This window comes from Carcharhinus amblyrhynchos, chromosome 1 (assembly GCF_965287045.1).
Source record: "Carcharhinus amblyrhynchos chromosome 1, sCarAmb.v2.hapA, whole genome shotgun sequence".
NCBI classification, from domain to species: Eukaryota; Metazoa; Chordata; class Chondrichthyes; order Carcharhiniformes; family Carcharhinidae; genus Carcharhinus; species Carcharhinus amblyrhynchos.
In genome coordinates this window covers 171,827,702-171,851,860 of record NC_137324.1, presented here as the reverse complement: position 1 = coordinate 171,851,860, position 24,159 = coordinate 171,827,702, and the positions used below count along the sequence as shown (strand labels likewise).

At 47.7% G+C, this 24,159-nt stretch overlaps 1 protein-coding gene across 2 annotated transcripts in view; it reads left to right on the top strand.

Annotated features, from left to right (window-relative positions):
* The window catches only part of fam13a (family with sequence similarity 13 member A), a 211,423-nt gene that overhangs the window by 165,291 nt on the left and 21,973 nt on the right, over positions 1-24,159 (top strand). For both annotated transcript variants that reach the window (XM_080195538.1, XM_080195528.1), the window contains exons 13-16: positions 7,490-7,544; positions 19,098-19,248; positions 20,936-21,149; positions 22,010-22,148. In XM_080195538.1, coding sequence (XP_080051664.1) covers positions 7,490-7,544; positions 19,098-19,248; positions 20,936-21,149; positions 22,010-22,148 — 559 coding nt within the window. The remainder of the gene's footprint in view (positions 1-7,489; positions 7,545-19,097; positions 19,249-20,935; positions 21,150-22,009; positions 22,149-24,159) is intronic.

Genomic DNA, 24,159 nt, shown 5'->3' with positions numbered 1-24,159 from the left:
CGCAGATAGCACTGTGGGTGTACCTACACCACTAATAGCACTGTGGGTGTACCTACACCACTAATAGCACTGTGGGTGTACCTACACCGCACATAGCACTGTGGGTGTACCTACACCGCAGATAGCACTGTGGGTGTACCTACACCGCAGATAGCACTGTGGGTGTACCTACACCGCAGATAGCACTGTGGGTGTACCTACACCGCAGATAGCACTGTGGGTGTACCTACACCGCAGATAGCACTGTGGGTGTACCTACACCGCAGATAGCACTGTGGGTGTACCTACACCGCAGATAGCACTGTGGGTGTACCTACACCGCAGATAGCACTGTGGGTGTACCTACACCGCAGATAGCACTGTGGGTGTACCTACACCGCAGGTAGCACTGTGGGTGTACCTACACCGCAGATAGCACTGTGGGTGTACCTACACCGCAGATAGCACTGTGGGTGTACCTACACCACTAATAGCACTGTGGGTGTACCTACACCGCAGATAGCACTGTGGGTGTACCTACACCACTAATAGCACTGTGGGTGTACCTACACCACAGATAGCACTGTGGGTGTACCTACACCGCAGATAGCACTGTGGGTGTACCTACACCGCAGATAGCACTGTGGGTGTACCTACACCGCAGATAGCACTGTGGGTGTACCTACACCGCAGATAGCACTGTGGGTGTACCTACACCGCAGATAGCACTGTGGGTGTACCTACACCACTAATAGCACTGTGGGTGTACCTACACCGCACATAGCACTGTGGGTGTACCTACACCGCAGATAGCACTGTGGGTGTACCTACACCGCAGATAGCACTGTGGGTGTACCTACACCGCAGATAGCACTGTGGGTGTACCTACACCGCAGATAGCACTGTGGGTGTACCTACACCACTAATAGCACTGTGGGTGTACCTACACCGCAGATAGCACTGTGGGTGTACCTACACCGCAGATAGCACTGTGGGTGTACCTACACCGCAGATAGCACTGTGGGTGTACCTACACCACTAATAGCACTGTGGGTGTACCTACACCGCAGATAGCACTGTGGGTGTACCTACACCACTAATAGCACTGTGGGTGTACCTACACCGCACATAGCACTGTGGGTGTACCTACACCGCAGATAGCACTGTGGGTGTACCTACACCGCAGATAGCACTGTGGGTGTACCTACACCGCAGATAGCACTGTGGGTGTACCTACACCGCAGATAGCACTGTGGGTGTACCTACACCGCAGATAGCACTGTGGGTGTACCTACACCGCAGATAGCACTGTGGGTGTACCTACACCGCAGATAGCACTGTGGGTGTACCTACACCGCAGATAGCACTGTGGGTGTACCTACACCGCAGATAGCACTGTGGGTGTACCTACACCGCAGGTAGCACTGTGGGTGTACCTACACCGCAGATAGCACTGTGGGTGTACCTACACCGCAGATAGCACTGTGGGTGTACCTACACCACTAATAGCACTGTGGGTGTACCTACACCGCAGATAGCACTGTGGGTGTACCTACACCACTAATAGCACTGTGGGTGTACCTACACCACAGATAGCACTGTGGGTGTACCTACACCGCAGATAGCACTGTGGGTGTACCTACACCGCAGATAGCACTGTGGGTGTACCTACACCGCAGATAGCACTGTGGGTGTACCTACACCGCAGATAGCACTGTGGGTGTACCTACACCGCAGATAGCACTGTGGGTGTACCTACACCGCAGATAGCACTGTGGGTGTACCTACACCGCAGATAGCACTGTGGGTGTACCTACACCGCAGATAGCACTGTGGGTGTACCTACACCGCAGATAGCACTGTGGGTGTACCTACACCGCAGATAGCACTGTGGGTGTACCTACACCGCAGATAGCACTGTGGGTGTACCTACACCGCAGATAGCACTGTGGGTGTACCTACACCGCAGATAGCACTGTGGGTGTACCTACACCACTAATAGCACTGTGGGTGTACCTACACCACAGATAGCACTGTGGGTGTACCTACACCACTAATAGCACTGTGGGTGTACCTACACCACAGATAGCACTGTGGGTGTACCTACACCACTAATAGCACTGTGGGTGTACCTACACCGCAGATAGCACTGTGGGTGTACCTACACCGCAGATAGCACTGTGGGTGTACCTACACCGCAGATAGCACTGTGGGTGTACCTACACCGCAGATAGCACTGTGGGTGTACCTACACCACTAATAGCACTGTGGGTGTACCTACACCACAGATAGCACTGTGGGTGTACCTACACCACTAATAGCACTGTGGGTGTACCTACACCACTAATAGCACTGTGGGTGTACCTACACCACTAATAGCACTGTGGGTGTACCTACACCACAGATAGCACTGTGGGTGTACCTACACCACAGATAGCACTGTGGGTGTACCTACACCGCAGATAGCACTGTGGGTGTACCTACACCACTAATAGCACTGTGGGTGTACCTACACCGCAGATAGCACTGTGGGTGTACCTACACCGCAGATAGCACTGTGGGTGTACCTACACCGCAGATAGCACTGTGGGTGTACCTACACCGCAGATAGCACTGTGGGTGTACCTACACCGCAGATAGCACTGTGGGTGTACCTACACCGCAGATAGCGCTGTGGGTGTACCTACACCACTAATAGCACTGTGGGTGTACCTACACCACTAATAGCACTGTGGGTGTACCTACACTGCAGATAGCACTGTGGGTGTACCTACACCACTAATAGCACTGTGGGTGTACCTACACCACTAATAGCACTGTGGGTGTACCTACACCGCAGATAGCACTGTGGGTGTACCTACACCGCAGATAGCACTGTGGGTGTACCTACACCGCAGAAAGCACTGTGGGTGTACCTACACCGCAGATAGCACTGTGGGTGTACCTACACCGCAGATAGCACTGTGGGTGTACCTACACCGCAGATAGCACTGTGGGTGTACCTACACCGCAGATAGCACTGTGGGTGTACCTACACCGCAGATAGCACTGTGGGTGTACCTACACCGCAGATAGCACTGTGGGTGTACCTACACCGCAGATAGCACTGTGGGTGTACCTACACCGCAGATAGCACTGTGGGTGTACCTACACCGCAGATAGCACTGTGGGTGTACCTACACCGCAGATAGCACTGTGGGTGTACCTACACCACTAATAGCACTGTGGGTGTACCTACACCACTAATAGCACTGTGGGTGTACCTACACCACAGGGACTGCAGCACTTCACCAAGGCAGCTCACCACCTCATGGGTAGTTAGGGACAGCTGATAAATGCTGATTTAGCCAGCGCTGCCCACATCCCATGAAAGAAGAACAATAAAAAAGAGGATTACTGTCAAGCTTTTTCTGCAGTCAGCTGATGCTGTTATATTATCGTCGCAGATATTTCACCTCAGACACAATTGAAAGGTGCTGCTGCAGTCAAAAATAAATGCAGTCCTGTCAAAAGTCAAATTATTCTTATGTCCCTGAAGCATAATACAACAAAGAAAGGTCTAGAATTTGTATGGGACCTTTTATATCCTTTGGACATCCAAAAATGTCATAGCCAATTATATACCTATTAAGGCAGCACGGTGGCACAGTGGTTAGCACTGCTGCCTCACGGTGCCAGGAACCCAGGCTCGATTCCCGGCTTGGGTCACTGTCTGTGCGGAGTCTGCACGTTCTCCCCGTGTCTGCGTGGGTTTCCCCCGGGTGCTCCGGTTTCCTCCCACAGTCCGAAAGATGTGCAGGTTAGGTGGATTGGCTGTGCTAAATTGCCCCTTAGTGTGAGAGGAACCAGCCAAGGTGTAAATGCATAGGGATAGGGCCTGGGTGAGATTGTGGTCAGTGCAGACTCAATAAGCCAAATGCCCTTCTTTTGCACTGTAGGATTCTATGATTCTATATTCACTGCTGATATTTTGATAAATGTAGTATCCATTTGTGCAGAGCAAGATCCCACAAACAGATCAGTGGTTCATCTGGTTGGGTTCCTGGATTAAATGTCGGCTGGACAAATCCCCTCTTCTAGATCTGTTAGCCTACCACAGCAGGCAAATAGGTCTTAATATATTTACTACTTCATCTGTGCCAATACAGTAATCACCGCACTGAAGGTTATGTGCTTTAGATCTGGGGTAAAGGCTTGAACCCACAACCTTGCAATTTGGAGAGTGCTTCTGTCTGAACCAAAGACTTCCAGGCCCAGTGCTAAAGTTGAAGAGGAGGGAGGATGGATTGCGGTGCCTGACAGGATCGTGTAGGGTGGGAAGGGGGAGTAATGACAAGTCTGTGAGTACGTGGGGAGTTAATGGGAAAATCTGTGGTAGTGGACCACGGATTTTCGGGGCGGCACAGTAGCACAGTGGTTAGCACTGCTGCTTCACAGCTCCAGGGTCCTGGGTTCGATTCCCGGCTCGGGTCACTGTCTGTGTGGAGTTTGCACATTCTCCTCGTGTCTGCATGGGTTTTCTCCGGGTACTCTGGTTTCCTCCCACACTCCAAAGATGCGCAGGTTAAGTGGATTGGCCATGGTAAATGTATGGGGTTACAGGGATAGAGTGGTGCAGAGGGCGTGAGTAAGATACTCTGTCAGAGTGTGTGTTGGTGCACACTCAATGGGCCTCTTCTGCGCTGTGGGTGTTCAACGAGGAAAAGATCAAGTGTGCAAAATTCCGTGATCGAAATGCAGGTCAAAACAGTTTCAGGATGCAGGATATATACCTCAAATATAAAAATCTGGGATGGTTGGTCACCCTTGCTTTCAGGTTCCCCATTACGACTTGCCAAGTAAATAATTCTCCTCAGCACACAGCCCTCCCCACACCGACTAATGGTTTTGGAAAATATCTTCAATCCGTTTCCTCTGGTTACTGACACCGCCCCCCCCCCCCCACCAGTGGAAACAATTTCTCCTTGTCTACCGTAACAATATGGAATTTAGAAATAATGCTTTGCACAAAACAAACTGAAGGCGTTTCTGAATTCCTGGTGCGCTATAATATTACCAAATGGCTTACAAAAATACCTAATTCTTAATTCTCAGTGTCCACGATCAGTCTTTCCAGAGAACCCAAGCACAGTCATTGGAAAAATGAGGAACTCCAGTGTGGGTAGCACAGTGGCATAGGGGTTAGCACTGGTGCCCCACAGTGCCAGGATCCTGGATTCAATTCCAGTCTTGGGTGACTGCTTGTGTGGTGTCTGCACGTTGTCTGCATGAGTTTCCTCCAGTTTCCTTCCACCATTTAAAGCTTTGACATTTATTTATTAGTATCACAAATAGGCTTACATTAACACTGCAATGAAATTACTGTGAAGATCCTCTAGTCGCCACACTCCGGCGCCTGTTTGGGTGCACCAAGGGAGAATTTAGCACGGCCGATGCACCTAACCAACACATCTTTTGGACTGTCATGTTAAATTGCCCCTCAGTGTCCCAAGATGTGCAGGATTAACTGTGGTAAATGCGTGGGGTTATGGGGATAGGGCTGGGAAGAGGGCCTGGGTTAGGCACTCTGTCAGAGAGTCAGTGTAGACTTGATGGGCCAAATGGCCTCCTTCCACACCGTAGGGATTCTAACCTTGATCCTGGTTCTGTTTGCCTTCCAACTCAGAATTTGTTCTAAAGTCTTTGGACCTTTGAGAAGCTGAGAATCAATCACGCTCTCGTACGAAAGTACGTTTTTATACCGCCCCATGATTTGAAGCTTCACAATAAACAGATTTAAAAGGCCACTCGCACAGCCAACTGAATTTTGAAGGGAAATTTGGATGTCAACCATGACACGCAAAGCGAAATGATCCCTGCCCTCTCAGGAAGTAAACCTTTCACCTCTACATGCCTAAGTTTGTCCTTGGCAAGATGCAAATATTTGTAAAGTCTTGACATTGCACATAAGCAGAACAAAAGCAAACAACCAATCCGGTCGATTATTTGCTTTCAGTGCTCATAAAGCTCGTACTAAGCCATTCACTCAAACTTTAAATAAATAAACATATGACAGGATGTATTTAATTGTTTTGCAACTTATCTGGGCAAGAGCTGCCAGGCACTTGAGTTACGTGTCGCTGCCGCTGTTCACCGTGACTCAGTTGTTAGCTCTTTTCTCCCCCGTGTCGCAAAGGTCACGTGTTCGAGTTTCACAAAAGCACAAAATCAGTGCTGACACTCCTGGTGCAGCGCTGAGGGAGTGTAACCCTGTCAGAGGTGTCATCATCTGGACAAGAAGTTAAACCAAACACTCTTCTTGCTCACTGAGGTTGACATAAATGATCCCATGAGGTACTCAAAGGAGAGTTGAAGAGTTACCCCCCAAACCACCCGCCCCCTCAGGGGTCCTGGTCAATATTTATCCCCTCAACCGACACCTCAAGAAAAGCAGAACCTGGCCATTTATCCTACAGTGCAGAAGGAGGCCATTCAGCCCATCAAGTCCGCACCAACTCTCTTGATAAAGCATCTTGCCCAGGCCCTATCCCCATACATTTACCCCGCTAATTCCCCTACCCTACACATCTAGCAACACGAAGGGACAATTTAACGTGGCCAAACGACTTAATCTACCCATCCGGCACTGTGGTACAGTGGTTAACATTGCTGCCCCACAGCACCAGGGACCTGGGTTCGATTCCTAGCTTGAGTCACTGTCTCTGCGGAGTCTGCACATTATCCCTGTGTCTGCCTGGGCTCCGGTTTCCTCCCATAGTCTAAAAAATGGGCAGGTTAGATTGTTTGGCCATGTTAAATTGTCCCTTCCTGTTAGGGGGATTAGCAGTGTAAGTATGTGGGGTTACAGAGATAGGGCCTGGGTGGGATTGTTGTTGTTGCAGGTTTGATGGGCTGAATGGCCTCCTTCTGTACTGTAGGGATTCTATGTTCTTTGGACTGTGGGAGGAAATTGGAATGGGGGAAACACACGGGGAGAACATACAAAATCCACAGACGGTGACCCAAGCCGGAAATCGAACCTGGGTCCCTGGCACTGTGAGGCAGCAGTGTTAACCACTGCAGCACTGTGAGGCAGCAGTGTTAACCACTGCAGCACTGTGAGGCAGCAGTGTTAGCCACTGCAGCACTGTGAGGCAGCAGTGTTAACCACTGCAGCACTGTGAGGCAGCAGTGTTAACCACTGCAGCACTGTGAGGCAGCAGTGTTAGCCACTGCAGCACTGTGAGGCAGCAGTGTTAACCACTGCAGCACTGTGAGGCAGCAGTGTTAATCACTGTGCCACCGTGCTGTCCCAGTCATTGTTGTTCTTGAGACTGTTAGACTGCCACGATTGCTACGTGACTGTTCTTGGCTGTGAATGTCCTGGGGGTGTCCTGAGGCTATGAAGCATGCTGCATAGGTGTAATGTTTTTGTCTTGCTAGGTGCTAACTTGTGTTAAGATGAATAGTAACCATGCCACTGAAGCTTAATTGAAATTTAATCTTGCACATCATTTGGTTTGTGTTTCAGAAAAGAAAATGCATTCTGTGGTGGGGAGCCATTTGATCACATTAAACTGACCCTGGTAAGCAACGATTGCGTCATTTCTTGTATTACCACAGAATGGTCTAAAAACAGAATATGTAATAATTTTGGCAGTAATCCAAGGAGCTGCTAATCATGACACTTCCATAAATGTGTTACATGGTTTGTTTTGTAGCATCCAGTTCTCAGATTGGAAAAAGGATCCTAAGCTGTGTAAAATCAATGACAAAAACAAAAGTGTTTTGCAGAAAATTTGTAGGTTACTAGTTCTGCCTCAACTGGTGGACTGTCCTGGACATCACACTGCAGGAAAGCTTTGAGGAGGTTACGGAGGGCAACTAGAATGTTACCACTTGGTGGAGATGGAGGAAGGGACTGTGCTGTGCTGAGATCAGCGAAACCAGAATTGCTTCTTCTTGAGGAGAAACGGTTAAGAGGAAATTTACTGCAGGCGTCCATACTATGGAAGTGATTTGAAACCATAGAATCCCTATAGTACACAAGGAGACTGTTCAGCCCATCGAGTCTGCACTGACAACAATCCCATCCAGGCCCTATCCCCATAACCCCACTAATCCCTGTAACCTGTGCATCCCAGGACACTAAGGGGCAGTTTAGCATAGCCAATGCACCTAACCCACACACGTTCGGTGAGAATTGATGGGGAGAAATTGTGGCTGAGAGTACACGAGCAGTATTTTTTCAGAGCTATTTGTTATGATCTGGACTGCGTAGTCTGAAAATTTGGCGTGACTTTTTCAAATGGGAATTGGATATTTTCCAGAAAGGGGGAAGGAATTGCAGGATGACGGGGAAAGGGCAAGCCAATGGGATCAATTGAATAGTCTTTGAAAGAGTCAGCAAAGACCTGATGGGCCAAATAGTCTCCCTCTGTGCTTTATGATTCTATGTGGTTAGACCCTTCGATTAGTCCGCAGAATCAATCTGTACTGACAAAAGTTTTTTTTTGATTGGATTTGCTATTGCGGGATACAGTGAAAAGTATTATTTCTTGCGCACTATACAGACAAAACATACCATTCATCGAATATGTAGGGGTGAAGGAAAGGAGAGGGTGCAGAATATAATTTTACAGTTATAGCTAAGGTGTAGAGAAAGATCAGCTTAATGTATGGTAGGTCCATTCAAAAGTCTGATGCCGGCAGGGAAGAAGCTGTTCTTGAGTCAGTTGGTACATGATCTAAGACTTTTGTATCTTTTTCCTGATGGAAGAAGGTAGAAGAGAGGGGCTGGAAATCTACCACCTCGCCCACCACAGAATCAGTGCGGGCAAGGATCCGACGACAGAAATCTTGGCATCGGGTGAGAATTTCTGGTCTTGCCCGAACAAAGCAGTAAAATCCCACCCAGAATGTCCGGGATGCTCGGGGTCCTTGATTATGCTGGCTGCTTTTCCAAGGCAGCGAGAAGTGTAGACGGAGTTAATGAATGGGAGGCTGGTTTGCGTAATGGACTGTTGCTCAGTGGAGTGAATCTTCAATTGGGTTCAACCCAGAAAGGGAGAAAGTTGCTCAGAATCCCCATTCTCAGGTATCCTCTAGGATGTAGATTTCTGATCAGATTTCAGACTAAAGCAACATAACAGAATCTCCTGGGAGCAAACTGTGAGTGGAATTCTCCCTAATTCCCATGAACTGAGTGGCCTGTTCGACCATTTCTTAGGGCAGCTTAAGTGCCAACCACATTGCCGTGGCTCTGGAGTCACGTGTAGACCTGACAAGGATGGCCGATGCCCTTCCCTAAAGGGCAGGAATGAATCAGATGGGTTTTTTGTGACGATGGTCGCCATGATCAAACTTCCGATTTTTATTGAATTGCACCACCTGAACTCGGATGAGGTCTTCAGAGCATTACGCTGGGTCTCTGAATGTCTAGTCCAGTGACAATAATAAACCCTCCTCTCCCCCCTCAGCCGATATGAGCAATTTTGGAAGGAGCTGGATTGGTACCTTGTGTGTATCCCTGAGAGAAATAACATTATAACCCTTCAGGACAGATTGATAATATCCTCAAGAATTTACTGTGGCGTACATGATCATGAAGGTGGGATCACTGTGTACAGTTTGGAAGCATTGCTGGTGTCCTTCAGTGTCCAGTCTTGAGTGTAGGCAATTCTTGAAAGGAACAGGAGAAAGCAGGCAAACCCCTGCAGATGTTGACATTCTGAAACACAAAAAACAAATGCGGGATCCATAAGCAGTCAGCACAGTTAAGGACTCCGCGCAGCCCGGACATCCTCTCTTCCACCTTCTTCCGTCGGGAGAAAGGTACAAAAATCTGAGAACGCATACCAACCGACTCAAAAGAAGTGGATAAAATCAAATTACTGCGGATGTTGGAGTCTGAAACCAAAAGGGAAAATGCTGGAAAATCTCAGCAGGTCTGGCAGTGTCTGTAAGGAGAGAAAAGAGCTGATGTTTCGAGTCCAGACAATCCTTTGTCAAAGGTAAAAGACGTTTTTAGCTTTGACAAAGGATCGTCTGGACTCGAAACATCAGCTCTTTTCTCTCCTTACAGACACTGCCAGACCTGCTGAGATTTTCCAGCATTTTCCCTTTTGGACTCAGGAACAGCTTTTTCTCTCCTGCTGTCAGACTTTTGAATGGACCTACCTCGCACTAAGTTGATCTTTCTCTGCACCCTAGCTACGACTGTAACACCTACATTCTGCAATCTCTTCTTCTCCAAGAACAGTAAGCTTTGTATAGCGTACAAGACACAATACATTTCGCTGTATACTAATACATGTGACAATAATAAATCAAATCAAAATCAAACATAGGGACGTAAGAAATAGGCCATTCAGCCCTTCAAGCCTGCATTGCCATTCAATACAATCATGGCCAATCTCCCACCTCAACATCTTCCCAATCTAATCCCATATCCCTTAATTCTTTTAGTACCCAAAAATTTCCCAATCTATGTATTGAACGTATTCAGTGACTCAGTGTCCACAGCCCTCTGGGGAAGAGAATTCCAGAGTCCGTCAGTATCTGCCAGGAGAACTGATGGGTTAAAATGTGAACCCTGGTAAATATCATCCACCCTTTCTCTGAACTCACCGCTCTGCAGAAATTCAGTCTGTATCGCTGCTGAACATCAGCGAAACGCCAAATGATTGTCTCTCCTTCTTCCCTTCTGAAAGCACTGAGTCATGATGAGTGGCAATCCGAGTGCACTGATAGATTAGTCCACAGCCCTCATATCCCAAGAGTCAGCAGACCATGGCTTGGGGCTTTGAGCCGGCTGATTGTCCTCTTTGCTGCACTGTGGGAATGTGGCGCTGTCTTCTGAGTGAGATATTGAACCAAGCCCTCATCTGTCCTCCTGGTTCCATGTGTGAAATCCAACAGTAATCATCGAATCTCTACAGTGCCATTCAGCCCATCGAGCCTGCACCAACAACAATCCCACCCTATCACCATAACCTTACGTATTCACCCTGCTAATCCCTCTGATATTAAGGGACAATTTACATGGCCAATCCACCTAACCCGCACATCTTTGGACTGTGGGAGGAAACCAGAGCACCCGGAGGAAACCTACACAGACACAGGGGAGAACATGCAAACTCCACACAATCACTCCACACTGTCAGTCACCAGAGTTCTTGGTGTTGTGAGGCAACAGTGCTAACCATTGTGCCACCTTTCTGCTTGAAGAAGAACTGGGAAGTTCTCTCTGGTGTCCCGGACCTGATAAGTCATTTATTTATTTTTTATTCATTTGTGGGACGTGGCTGTCGCTGGCTGGCCAGCATTTATTACCCATCCCTAGATGCCCGAGTTGAGAGTCAACCACACTGCTGTGGCTCTGGAGTCACATGTCAGTTCATCTGTGCTTGTGGGATCTTGTTGTGCACACATTGACTGCTGCATTTCCCACGTTACAAGAGTGACGTACTTCATTGACTGTAAAGTTAAGTTCGTGAACATTAGCGATACAAGTACTTTCCTTCCTTGCTGCCTCCCAGGTGGCCATTTTTGCGAGGCTTGACCTTGACTCAGCTGTGTGTGTTTGGGGGCACTGTTTGTACTCTTTGTATACTTGCCTGAAAACTCTTTGCTCTGTAGCCAATGAGTTTGAAATGGTGGACACCAATATTGATATAATTACATTGCACCAGAGCTCTGCTCTCCAATGAACAGTTAGGCACAGAATAGATGGAATCCCTTCAAAAACAAGGCAATTAAATTGACAACGCCATGATGTTCCAGAACATTTTCCCAAAGATCGAAAGGAAACTCAAGCAGAAAGGTCGCTGCTTTAAGTGCAAGTTGCTGTTACCTTCCTTTTCTGTGGTTAGTGGAACCCTTTTTGAAACTCACCAGGCGGACCTCGGTGATCAGGAGAAGTTCAGTTGGCTAACCACAAATGTTATAACGGTATTTTGCGTAACTGCCCTTCCCCCTCCCCTCTGCACGTATTTACTCTGCAGCTCGTTTTAATATTGGTCTGGCGGCACAGTGGAAAACACAGTAAGAAGTCGCACGGCACCAGGTTAAAGTCCAACAAGTTTATTTGATAATAAACCCACAAGCTTTCGGAAACGCTGTTCCTTCGTCAGGTGAGCAGCAAGTTTTGATCAGAAACAGGGCATATAAAGGCACACACAGTTTACAGAATACTGAGTGGGATGTGAGTCTTTAATATATCTATTATAATATATTATAATAAATCTAAAGACTCGTATTCTAATTACCATTCTGTCAATTGTGTGCGCCTTTATATACTGTTTCTGATCAGAACTTTCCACCCATCTGACGAAGGAACAGTGTTCTGAAAGCTTGTGGGTTTATTACAAAATAAACCTGTTGGATTTTAACCTGGTGTTGTGAGACTTAGAATCATAGAAAAAAGCTACAGCACAAACAAGCCCTTCCTCCCACAGGTTGCGCCAATCTTATCTCTACCTACCAGGCTTATCTATAACCGTCAATCCTATTAAGTCCCATGTACTCATCCAGAAGTCTCTTAAAAGACCCCAGCGAGTTCGCCTCCACCACCACCGACAGCAGCCGATTCCACTCACCCACCACCCCCTGAGTGAAAAACTTACCCCTGACGTCTCCTCTGTACCAGCTCCCCAGCACCTTAAACCTGTGTCCTCTTGTGGCAGCCATTTCAGCCCTGAGGAAAAGCCTCTGAAAGCCCGCCTGATCAATACCTCTCATCATCATATACGCCTCTATCAGGTCCCCTCTCATCCTTCGTCTCTCTGAGGAGAAAAGATTGAGCTCTCTCAACCTATCCTCATAAGGCATGCCACCCAATCCAGGTAACATCCTTGTAAATCTCCTCTGCACCCTTTCAATAGCTTCCACATCCTTCCTGTAATGAGGCGACCAGAACTGAGCACAGTACTCCAAGTGGGGTCTGACCGGGGTCTTATACTTCTTACTGTGTTTACCCCAATCCAATGCCAGCATCTCCACATCATGATACAGTAGAACCCAGAGACTTCTATTTGCTACCACATTGAGTTAAACTAGACCACGAAAGGATGATGAGTAACAACAACAAATTATATTTATAGAGCACCTTCAAACGTACCCAGAAAGAGAAAGAAGTGAAACTTGGGAAATGACTGGGACCGTTCCGAGCTGGAGTTCCATGTTAAGGTGCACCAGACTAGTTCAGAAAGAACCAGTCATTTCCCAAGTTTTATTCTTTTTTTCGGCTTCGGGTAGTGAAACACCCCAGAGGCACTTCACTGGAGCATTGTATAACCAAGTATAACCAGGCCACATAAGGAGATATTAGCTCAGATGACCAAAAACCTGGTTAAAGAGGTAGGTTTTTTTTTAAGGAGGACAGCAAGATCGAAAGTCAGAGAGGGATAGGGAGAGAATTCCACAGCTGGGGGGCCTGAATAACTGAAGCTGCAGCCACAAGTGGCAGAGCGACTGAAATCGGGGTATGCACAAGTGGCCAGAATTAGAGGAGTGCAGAAATCTCAGAGGGTTGTGGGGTTGGAAAAGGTAGGGGAGGCGACAAGGCGCTGCATGGGTTTAGAAGCGAGATGTTGCATGAATGGGAGTGAACAAAACAAGTCCAAAGATATGCAGGTATGCTGGATTGTCCATGGTAAATGTGTGGGGTTATGATTCGATTTGATTTGATTATTGTCGCACGTGTTGGGGTGCGGCGAAAAGTATTGTTTCTTGCGCACGATGCAGACAAAAGCATACCATTCATACAGTACATAGAGGAGCAGGAAAGGAGAGGGTGCAGAATATATTACAGTCATAGCTAGGGTGTAGAGAAAGATCAGGTAAATATGTGGTAGGCCCATTCAAAAGTCTGGTGGTCGCAGGGAAGAAGCTGTTCTTGAGTTCGTTGGTACGTGATCTCGGACTTTTGTATGTTTTTGGGGGAGAGGGTGGAGGGGAGGGCCTGGGTGAGATGCTCTTTTGAGAAAGCTGGTACATGCTTGATGGGCCGAATGGCCTCCCCCCAAGCACTGGCAGGGTTCGTCAGTAATCTAGGCTAATTTGACTTTAAAAGTTGTTCCGTTTTCCTGCAAGTGTTTAAATCTCAATTGAGTTTGATCTGATGAAGTAAAATACACTAACGTTTTTGTTGTGAAAGCTCATTCTGAACTGTAGCCCATGATTTCCACAGAGTACTCAGCGATGTGTAGAAGTAATCCTTTTATGCCAGGTTACACTGTAGCTTTTATGCTGACACAGTGCAGCAGTGTAATGGTTATGAAGCCAGAGGAGTAAGCCAGGGAATGTGTGTTCGTATCCCCCTGTGGCAGCCTGAGATTTTGAATCTTGTTTTTAAAAGTGACGGTGGAGCAGTCAGTTCAATGTTTGTTGAATTGCTGTACAGAACGAGGCTGTTCGGCCCGTCATAACCTTACCAGCTCTCCCGCAGAGTAGCCCTCCTATTCGCATTCCCTCTGCCTTTGCCCCATTGCCCTGAAATACTTTTCTCTTCAGAAAATTATCCGACTCCCTTTCGAAATCCACCATTGACCCTGCTCCTCCACTCATAAGGAGAGATGGTGGTAATGTCACTGGACTAGTAACCTGAAGCCCAGGCTAACATTCTGGGGGACTAGGGTTCAAATCCTACCACCCACCCTCTCCCACCTCCAGGAGTTAGTGGAAATTCTCGTAATAATCTGGAATTGAAAAGCTGACCGTGAAACCAAAAAAAAAACACCATCTGGTTCACTAGAGGTCTTTAGGGAAGGAAATCTGCCTCCTTACCTGGTCTGGCCTACATGTGACTCCAGAGCAACAACAATGGGCTGACTCTTAACTGCCCTTTGCAATGGTGCATCAAGCCACTCAGTTCAAGGGACGAGCGACAAATGCTAGCCTTGTCAGTAATGCCCACATCCCATGAAAGAACAAATAAGAACACTCTCAGATGGACCATTCCACATCCTAACCACTCACTGGCTTAAATGGCTTTAAGAAGTCTCACAACACCAGGTTAAAGTCCAACCCTGGTGTTGGGAGACTTCTTACTGTAACTCTTCCCGCTCAAAAAAGACAGTAGGACTAGGGGGCACAGCCTCAAGATAAAAGGAGGGCGGTTTAGAACGGAGTTGAGGAGGAACTTCTTCACTCAAAGGGTGGTGAATCTCTGGAATTCTCTGCCCGTTGAAGTGGTGGAGGCTGCCTCGCTAAATATTTTTAAGACGCGGGTTGATGGGTTTTTGATAGGAGAGGGGATTAAGGGTTATGGGGAGAGGGCAGGAAAGTGGAACTGAGCAGCGACAGATCAGCCATGATCTTATTGAATGGCGGGGCAGGCTCGAAGGGCTGGATGGCCTACTCCTGCTCCTATTCCTTATGTTCTTATGTTCTTATGTGTTTACCCCAGTCCAACGTCAGCATCTCCACATCTTAAATGGCTTTCCCATATGCCACCTTAATGCTTAAATCAGTATAAAAACCAACAGGATGAACAGTGCCCATTGGAGAAGAAAACGCCCTGTCCTTGCCTGAATATTGGCAACTTTGATGTTCTGGGGGTCAGATGTTGCTTCTTGCAAACCTCGCTCTGCCTTAGTAAGAACTGCCTCCATGACCACAGCTCGTTTTCCTAGGTTAGGGATCTTCAGGTGTTTGAGGAGAACTCACAAAGGTTTCCCTGCCACTGGTTTCTGGGAAGATAGAACAGTGTTTCCCACGGGAACAGTGTCGGGTGGGAAGGGGCCCGAGGGCAGCACGGTGGCACAGTGGTTAACACTGCTGCCTCACAATGCCAGGGACCCGGGTTCAATTCCAGCCTCGGAAACTGTCTGTGTGGAGTTTGTACGCTTTCCCGCGTGGGTTTCCTCCGGGTTCTCTGGTTTCCTCCCGTAGTCCGAAGATGTGCTGGTTAGGTTGATTGACGATGCTAAATTGCCCTTTAGTGTCATGGAAATTAGTGGGGTAAATATGTGGGATTACGGGGATAGGGCCTGGATAGGATTGTTGTTGGTGCAGGCTCAATGGGTCAAATGGCCTTCTTTTGCACTGTAAGAATTCTTTTATAATTGCAGCAATTGCAGCAAGAATTGCTCAATTTTCTCCTTCAACCATCTGACAATTAAGTCAAACATAACTATTTTCCTTGCTGATGCTGTACCTGCATGCAAACATTCTGGGATTCATGGACAAAAACATCCTAGTCTCTCAGAATGCTATGTCAAAGGTGCAATATAAATACAATTTGTTGTTGTCAGGGTTGGACTTCTCCTATCCCAGGATTTTACCAACACCCCCACCCCCGCACAACCCCCCCCTCGTCTGTGTCGGGTGACAAGTCATCCTGGTCTTTCCTGTAATTCAGCATTCTGTCCCATGTCCCTGGCCAAGTCTTTCTGGGGCGAGATTTATCTTGGATTTTTTTTCTTGCTGAAGTCCCTTTGGCCAATGCGTGTGTCTCAGTTTTTAGTGATTGGGGAGCGTGACTGTCCAGTGGGTACCTGGGGATTGTTATGAGTGAGCAATATCAGAGTATCAGTTCAGTTTACATGATAGCATCATGCATAATTTGAGAGATGTTGCCCCCCAACTCTTATACTTATGTCAGTACCAGTCCTCTTTCCCCAACACGTTCTCTATAGGCTTGCAAACCCCCTCCCTGCCCCCGCCCCTGCAGGTCATACACACTTATCAGGACCCCTAGTCCTCTACAGGTTTGTAACGCCTTCCTACTCATTTACAAGTCCCCCTGCCCACACACACACACACGCTGCTCTGTCAGTCACAAACCCCCCTCCCCCCCAATTCTTACACACTCACTAGTACATCTTACACACACAAACACACGTCTTCATTGGTGGCACTGTGGCACAGTGGTTAGCACTGCTGCCTCACAGCGCCAGGCACCCTGGTTCCATGTCCGGCTTGGGTGACTGTCTGTGTGGAGTCTGCACATTCTCCCCGTGTCTGTGTGGGTTTCCTCCGGGTGCTCTGGTTTCCTCCCACAGTCCGAAAGACGTGCTGGTCAGGTGCATTGGCCATGCTAAAATTTCCCTCAATAAACAGGCGCCGCAGTGTGGCGACTCGGGGATTTTCACAGTAACTTCATTATGGTGTTCATGCATTTGATTTGATTTATTATTGTCACATGTATTACTATACTTTGAAAAGTATTGTTTGTATCGCACAATCCAGACAAAGCATACCGTTCATAGAGAATGTAGTTTTACAGTCATAGCTAGGGTGTAGTGAAAGATCAAGTTCATACAATATAAGCCTACTTGTGACAACAGTAAATAAATGTTAAGAAGAAAATCAGCTCACAACTACCCTTCCACAGTTATATTATCCCCCAAGCTGTAATGACCCTTATCTTATGGTCATCGCACTCAATACAGGCTAAATGGTTTCAAGATGGACGCAGTGGCACAGTGGTTAGCACTGGGATGCCAGGGATCAATTCCCGGCTTGGGTCACTGTCTGTGTGGAGTTTATACATTCTCCCGGTGTCTGTGTGGGTTTCCTCTGGGTGTTCCGGTTTCCTCCCACGGTCCAAAGATGCAGTAAGAAGTCTTACAACACCAAGTTAAAGTCCAGCAGGTTTATTTGGTAGCAGGAGTGCCACTCCTTCATCAGGTGAGCGGCACGCCGAAAGTTGGTGCTATTGGATTTAACCTGGTGTTGTGAGGCTACTTACTGTGTCTACCCCAGTCCAACACCGGCAACTCCACATCATGGAGTCCAAGGATGTGTGGGTTAGCTGGCTACGCTAAATTGCCTCTTAGTGTCAGGGGGACTAGCCAGGGTAAACGCATGGGGTTATGGGGATAGGTTCCTCGGTGGGATTGTGGTCATTGCAGACTCAGTGGGCTGAATGGCCTCCTTCTGCACCGTCGGGCTGGAATTTTAACACCATGAGGTTCGCAGAATGTAATTCTCCGTTGGTCTGGAGCAGGAATTTATGAGCCTCAACCGAGCGAGGTTAAGAAATCCTAGTGTAGGGTTCTGTGATTCTATTCTACTCTAAGATATCTTGGGGGAAAAAAAGTGGATCGCCGTCAATTTCACGTTTTGTCAGTGTCACAAGTAGGCTAACAATAACACTGCAACGAAGTCACTGTGACAGTGTTTGTTGCATGTGCGGTATCTATGTCTGTGCAGTATCTGTGCAGTATCTCTTTCTGTGACAGTGGGTGGAAGGAACACCTCTTGTCACGAACGGCCTGGCGGAGATTAAGCGATGAATCGGACAGCGGCTCTGCTGGGCTCGGTGTAGCTGCAGCTGGCTGTTAGCCAAGAGAACAGCGAGTCCCAGAGCACCAGCCTGTTCTTTTGTTCAGAGGTGCCTGCTTGGGAGTCACGTAGTGAGCGTGCTGCTGCTGCTGTTGCTGTGTATATGTGGAGGGGGGGGCCCCCCCCCCCAAGTCCAGTTCCTGGTCTATTAATAGAACTCCACCGCCCAGGATCTGGTGCATTTATCAATTCCCTCCCTATCATTTGGTGCAGCATTGCAGGAAATCCAAAGTGTGGCCAGTAATTAGAGGCATTAATGGTTGTGTTGCTGTCTGTCTGAGTGTGTGTGTGTGTGTGTGTGTGCGCGCTTGCATGTACACACACACTCAGTACACATCGGCAACCCTCCCTCAACTCTCTGGCTCTTTCTCTCCCCCCCCCCTCCCCCCTCTCCCTTTCTTTGCCAATCTTGACAGCAGATAGAGAGAGAGAGACAATCTTTAGCCAGCTGCATCTCACTGTTAAGGGCTGTGGGGAGCTTTATATTCCCTGCAGAGAGTGGCTTCTCATGGCAAGTACTGTTAAGATGTAAACATGCTTTGGGGTGGGGTGGTGCGGGCGGTAAGCTGTCTGTCATTTCCAAAAGGCAGCGCAAAACAAAACAGATGGGCTGCCTCCACATCTGAGAGATCAGCATTTCAGCGCAGTGGGAGGGTCCACGATCTCTTTATAAGAGGGATTTTTTTTCACTGGTGTGTGTGTGTACGTTTCCAACTTCAGCTAGCGCTAGAGCAGCTCCAGCCTCTCCCTCTTTCACGATTCTTTTTTTTAAATCCACTGCCTTTATTTCCTTCCCTAAAATAAATTAAATCGACTGATTTGATTCGTCTTGTTTGCGGATTTGCTAGAATTCGGCCATGAGGATCCAGGAATCTGCAAATCAAAGCGACGTGGCCAAGTCACCGAGGAGTCCCGAAGCAGCCACCCCAGAGGGGAGTGCATCTCTGGAGATCCCTCGCTTGGACCTGACCGGCCTGTCGGAGGGCCAGGAGTGGGGAGGTAATGACCAGCGCAAGGTGTTCTTTCTATACCAGTGTCCAAGCTGTCACATAACTCGATTAAATGCTCCCTCCAGTTCATTATTATTTAGTTACACTCCTTCAGTCTGGGTGGAAAAACTCTTTTTTGATTGCTTCCTTGGTAGGTTCCACCCTTCATGTTAATTACGCCCTTCCAAGGAAGTTGTGAAGATGAAACCTTTTTGATTGGTGTGTCCTTAGGACAGATCAGAATCCGCTGCCTTGGGACGGAGTAGCACCGTTATTTTCTGAATGTTTTACATTTTTGAGTGAAAGCTATCATCATTCGTACAGATAGCGGGAGTTGAAGGCTTTCTCTTGTGGAATGGAATGAGTTCTGGCTTGAATCGTGACTCTGTTTTGCCTTTGAGGTTTCTGAGTGCTGCATAGTGAGCAGTGATAGATTTCATTCCAGTCGCTGGCTGACATGTTACATCATACGTTTAATAATTGTAAATAGCAAAGACACATGTGTCGTCTCACCCAGGCACACAGATAAGCAGGGAAATAAAAACGCACACACACGTACTAACTTTGATTTGGCTTACTATTGCCACATGTATACAGTGAAAAATATTGTTTCTTGCGTATGATACATATTTACAGAGAAGGAAAGGAGAATGTGCAGAATGTAGTGTAACAGTCAAAGCTAGGGTGTAGAGAAAGATCAGTTTAGTGCCAGGTAGATCCATTCAAAAGTCTGATGGCAGCAGGGAAGAAGCTATTCTTGAGTCAGTTGGTACATGACTTCAGACTTTAGTATCTTTTTCTCCACAGAAATAGGTGGAAAAGAGAATGTCCTAGGATGCTTAATTATGCTGGCTGCTTTTCCAAGGCAGCGGGAAGTGCAGACAGTGTCAATGGGTGACAAGCTGCTTTGAGTGATTTACGTAAGAACACCTATATATGTATATGAGGGCGGCACAGTGGTTAGCACTGCTGCCTCACAGCGCCTGGCTCAGGTCACTGTCTGCATGGAATTTGCACGTTTTGCCCATGTCTGCGTGGATTTCCTCCCACAGTCCAAAGATGCAGGTACGGTTGATGGGCCATCGAAATTGCCCCAAGTATCAGGGGATTAGCAGGGTAAATATGTGGGTTTATGGGAATAGGGCCAGGGTGGGATTGTGGTTGGTACAGACTCAATGGGCTGAATGGCCTCCTTCACTATAAGGATTCTATGCACACAAACAAATAGACACATGTAAACATACGTTTCCATGTGAACATAAACAAATGGACACGCACACAAACGAACACATATGTAAACATGCCTATGCTTGCAAACACACATGCACAAGTACACACGCATTCATGAACATACCTATGCATGCAAACACACGTGTAAACACACCTATGCATGTGGACTCAAATGGACATACACACATGTAAACACACCTATGCATGTGAAAAACACACACAAATACATAAACATGCCAATGTACAAGCACACAGATATATTTTGGGAGGGTGTGGGGGGAAGCATGATTATCCAGCCTAGGATAAAACCCCAAGGTGACCAGCCCTGTGTGAAATGTGTGTGCTGAGGATAACAGCGGAACTTTGATTTCTCCTTCCTGCTTACAAGCTGGAAAATGATACTCACGGGCACTCAGCAGTAACGGCGAAAGCTTTAACACTGTGGCCGCTTGTTGTTATTGTTCCAGAGCCAGTCCCAGCACACCCAGTGTGGAAAAGTCCGGATGCAGAGCCCGAGGAAGCGAGTGTGTCGCCCCAGGCTGGCCGACTGATTCGCCAGCTGCTGGAGGAAGACTCCGACCCCATGTTGTCTCCTCGATTCTACGCCTATGGTCAGAGCCAGCAGTTCCTCAATGATACAGAAGTGCCTCCATCACCTCCTAATTCCCATTCCTTCATGAGGTGAGTGTGGGCGAGGGGTTTGGTTTTCGCCCGCTGTGGCAACCTCGAGAAGTCTCTGTCAGTTTAGCTTATCTTAATTTTTAGCCTCAGTTAATTTATAACAAATTTTGAAACAAGGGGGATTGGTTTTAACTCCTTAGTGTCCGGGCAGGAGGAGGTAACCAGAAGCAAAATGACTGCCCCACTGGTTTGATTGGATTTGTTATTGTCACATGTATTGGGATGCGGTGAAAAGTATTGATTCTTGCGCGCTATACAGACAACGCATACTGTTCATAGAGTACATAGGGGAGCAGGAAAGAGGAGGGTGCTGAATGTAGTGTTACAGTTGTAGCTGGAGTGTAGAAAAAGATCAACTTAATATACAGTAGATCCATTCAAAAGTCTGATGGCAGCAGGGAAGGTGCTGTTCTCGAGTCGGTTGGTTTGTGACTTCAGACTTTTTCAGTATCTGTTTCCTGATGGAAGAAGGTGGAAGAGAGAATATCCAGGCGCATGGAGTCCTTGATTATTCCCAAGACAGCGGGAAGTGTAGATGGAGCCACTGGTTGGGAGGCTGGTTTGTGTGATGGACTGAGTGAGCTTCATTCGCAATTTAAATTCAACTAATGAAAGCTGAAATGGGAAGCCAGGGAAAGAGAACAGAGTTGGTACTAACTGGATGGCTCTCTCAAAGAGTTGGCACAGGCATGACGGGTCGAGTGGCCTCCTCCTGTGCAGCTAGCTTCCATGATTCCTCCTGGATCCATGATGGTCACGGATGGACGTGCCTTAGAAATATGCTGAATGATTGTCGGCGCGGCGTTTAGATTCGCGGCAGAGTGTGGTGCAGTTTAATGTCTTGTTCTGATTGTTAACAGGCGCCGGAGTTCGTCCCTCGGTTCCTATGACGACGAGAGGGAGGAACTGACTCCAGCGCAGATGACCCGGAGGATCCAGAACTTGAAGAAGAAGATCAGGAGGTTTGAGGAGAAATTTGAGGAGGAGAGGAGATACCGCGTGAGTCAGCTTTTGATATGTGGCAGGGAGGGAGTGATGGGAGTTTTCTTGTATAAATGATGCTTTTCAGGACGTCACCAGAGTACTTTACTACCAGTGTAGTGCTTCTGGAGTGCAGCCACTGCTGTACTGTAGAGTTTGCATGGGGGGCAGCCATTGGAGTATTGTGTTGACATTACCACTAATAAAGCTTCACCCTCTGCCCCTTTGACCTTTATCCTAGTGAGTGAGGGAACAGTTCCAAGTAGGTCACTTGCCATCAATCCTAAGAGGTGAGAACAGCTTTACCAGTCCTGGCTGTGTTAAGGCCATTCTTAACCCATAGCGACAGGACTAATGTCAGTCTCAGGGCAATAAATTGGTCACTTTGAGGGCCAGGCATAACCCACATAACAAAGTCAAGGGCAGCACAGTGGTTAACACTGCTGCCTCCCAGTGCCAGGGACCTGCGTTCAATTTTGGCCTTGGGTGGAGTTTGCATGTTCTCCCTGTGTCTGTGAGGGTTTCCTCCGGGTGCTCCAGTTTCCTCCCACAGGCCATAAATGTGCGGGTTAGGTTGATTGATCATGCTAAATTGCCCCTAAATGTCGGTGGACTAGCAGGGCAAAAACATGGGGTTGTGGGGATAGGGCCTGGGTGGGATTGTTATTGGTGCAGACTCAATGGGCCAAATGGCCTCCTTCTGCACTGTAGGGATTCAGTGATTCAAAGTCAGTTTTAAGGAGGAGGAATCAACGTTCAGATTCCACAAACCAAAAATCGAATTGAGCTGACAACTTCCAAGCTGGTGACAGAATGCAGAATTGGGTGCAAAGTGGCATTGCCAACATTCGAGGGTATCCCTGAAGCCCACAGCAATTAAATGTTAATCGCCCCAAAAAAAGTTACAGGAGCATTTTTTAATAAACATGTTTTTTTTTGCATTTTGTTCAAATACTTATGAAAGTTATTAGCAATCTGGTGGGATGGAAAGACTGTTTGACTGAGAAGGGTCATGTTTTCAAGACAGAGGCAATGACCATAGTGTGACCTCATTCTCCTTCAGATACCATACCATAAGATGGTGTTGGTTACCATGGACTTTTCATGGTCCATGATTAGGCTTGGCAAAGTACTGCAATGTGGCTGACCAGGAAACTCTCGCACTCTTAGCGCCTGCCATCAGCGATATTGGAAGGATGGAATCTCTACAGTATAGAAGGAAGCTATTCAGCCCTTTGAGCCTGCATCGACAACAACCCCACCCAGCCCCTATTCCCGTAACCCCATGTATTTACCCTGCTAATCCCCTGACACTAGGGTCAATTTAGCAAGGCCAATCAGTCTAGCACATTTTTGGACTGTGGGGGCAAACCCACACAGAGACAGGGAGAACGTGCAAACTCCACACAGACAGTGACCTGAGACCGGAATTGAACCCGGGTCCCCGGCGCTGCGAGACAGCAGTGCTAACCACTGTGCCACCGTGTTGCCCCAAACCAACTCAGGCTGATAATTAGCCTGTCTGGCCAGGCTGTGAAAGCACCTTTCATGGTCATTAAGTCCTGAAGGGGGACCTGAACCCAGAGCTTTTGGCTCCAAGATAAGAACATAAGAAACAGGAGCAGGAGTCGGCCATCTAGCCCCTCGAGCCTGCCCCGCCATTCAGTAAGATCATGGCTGATCTGAAGTGGATCAGTTCTGCTTTCCCGCTTTCTCCCCATAACCCTTAATTCCCCTGTCTGTCAAAAACCTATCTACCCGTGACTTAAATATATTTAGCAAGGTAGCCGCCACCAATTCAACGGGCAGAGAATTCCAGAGATTCATCACCCTTTGAGTGAAGAAGTTCCTCCTCAACTCCGTCCTAAACTGCCCCCCCCCCCTTATCTTGAGGCTGTGCCCTCTAGTCCTACTGTCCTTTCTAAGCAGGAAGAATCTCTCTACCTCTACCCTATCCATCCCTTTCATTATCTTATACGTCTCGATAAGATCCCCCCTCATAGATAGGGACGCTATCACTGTCCCACGA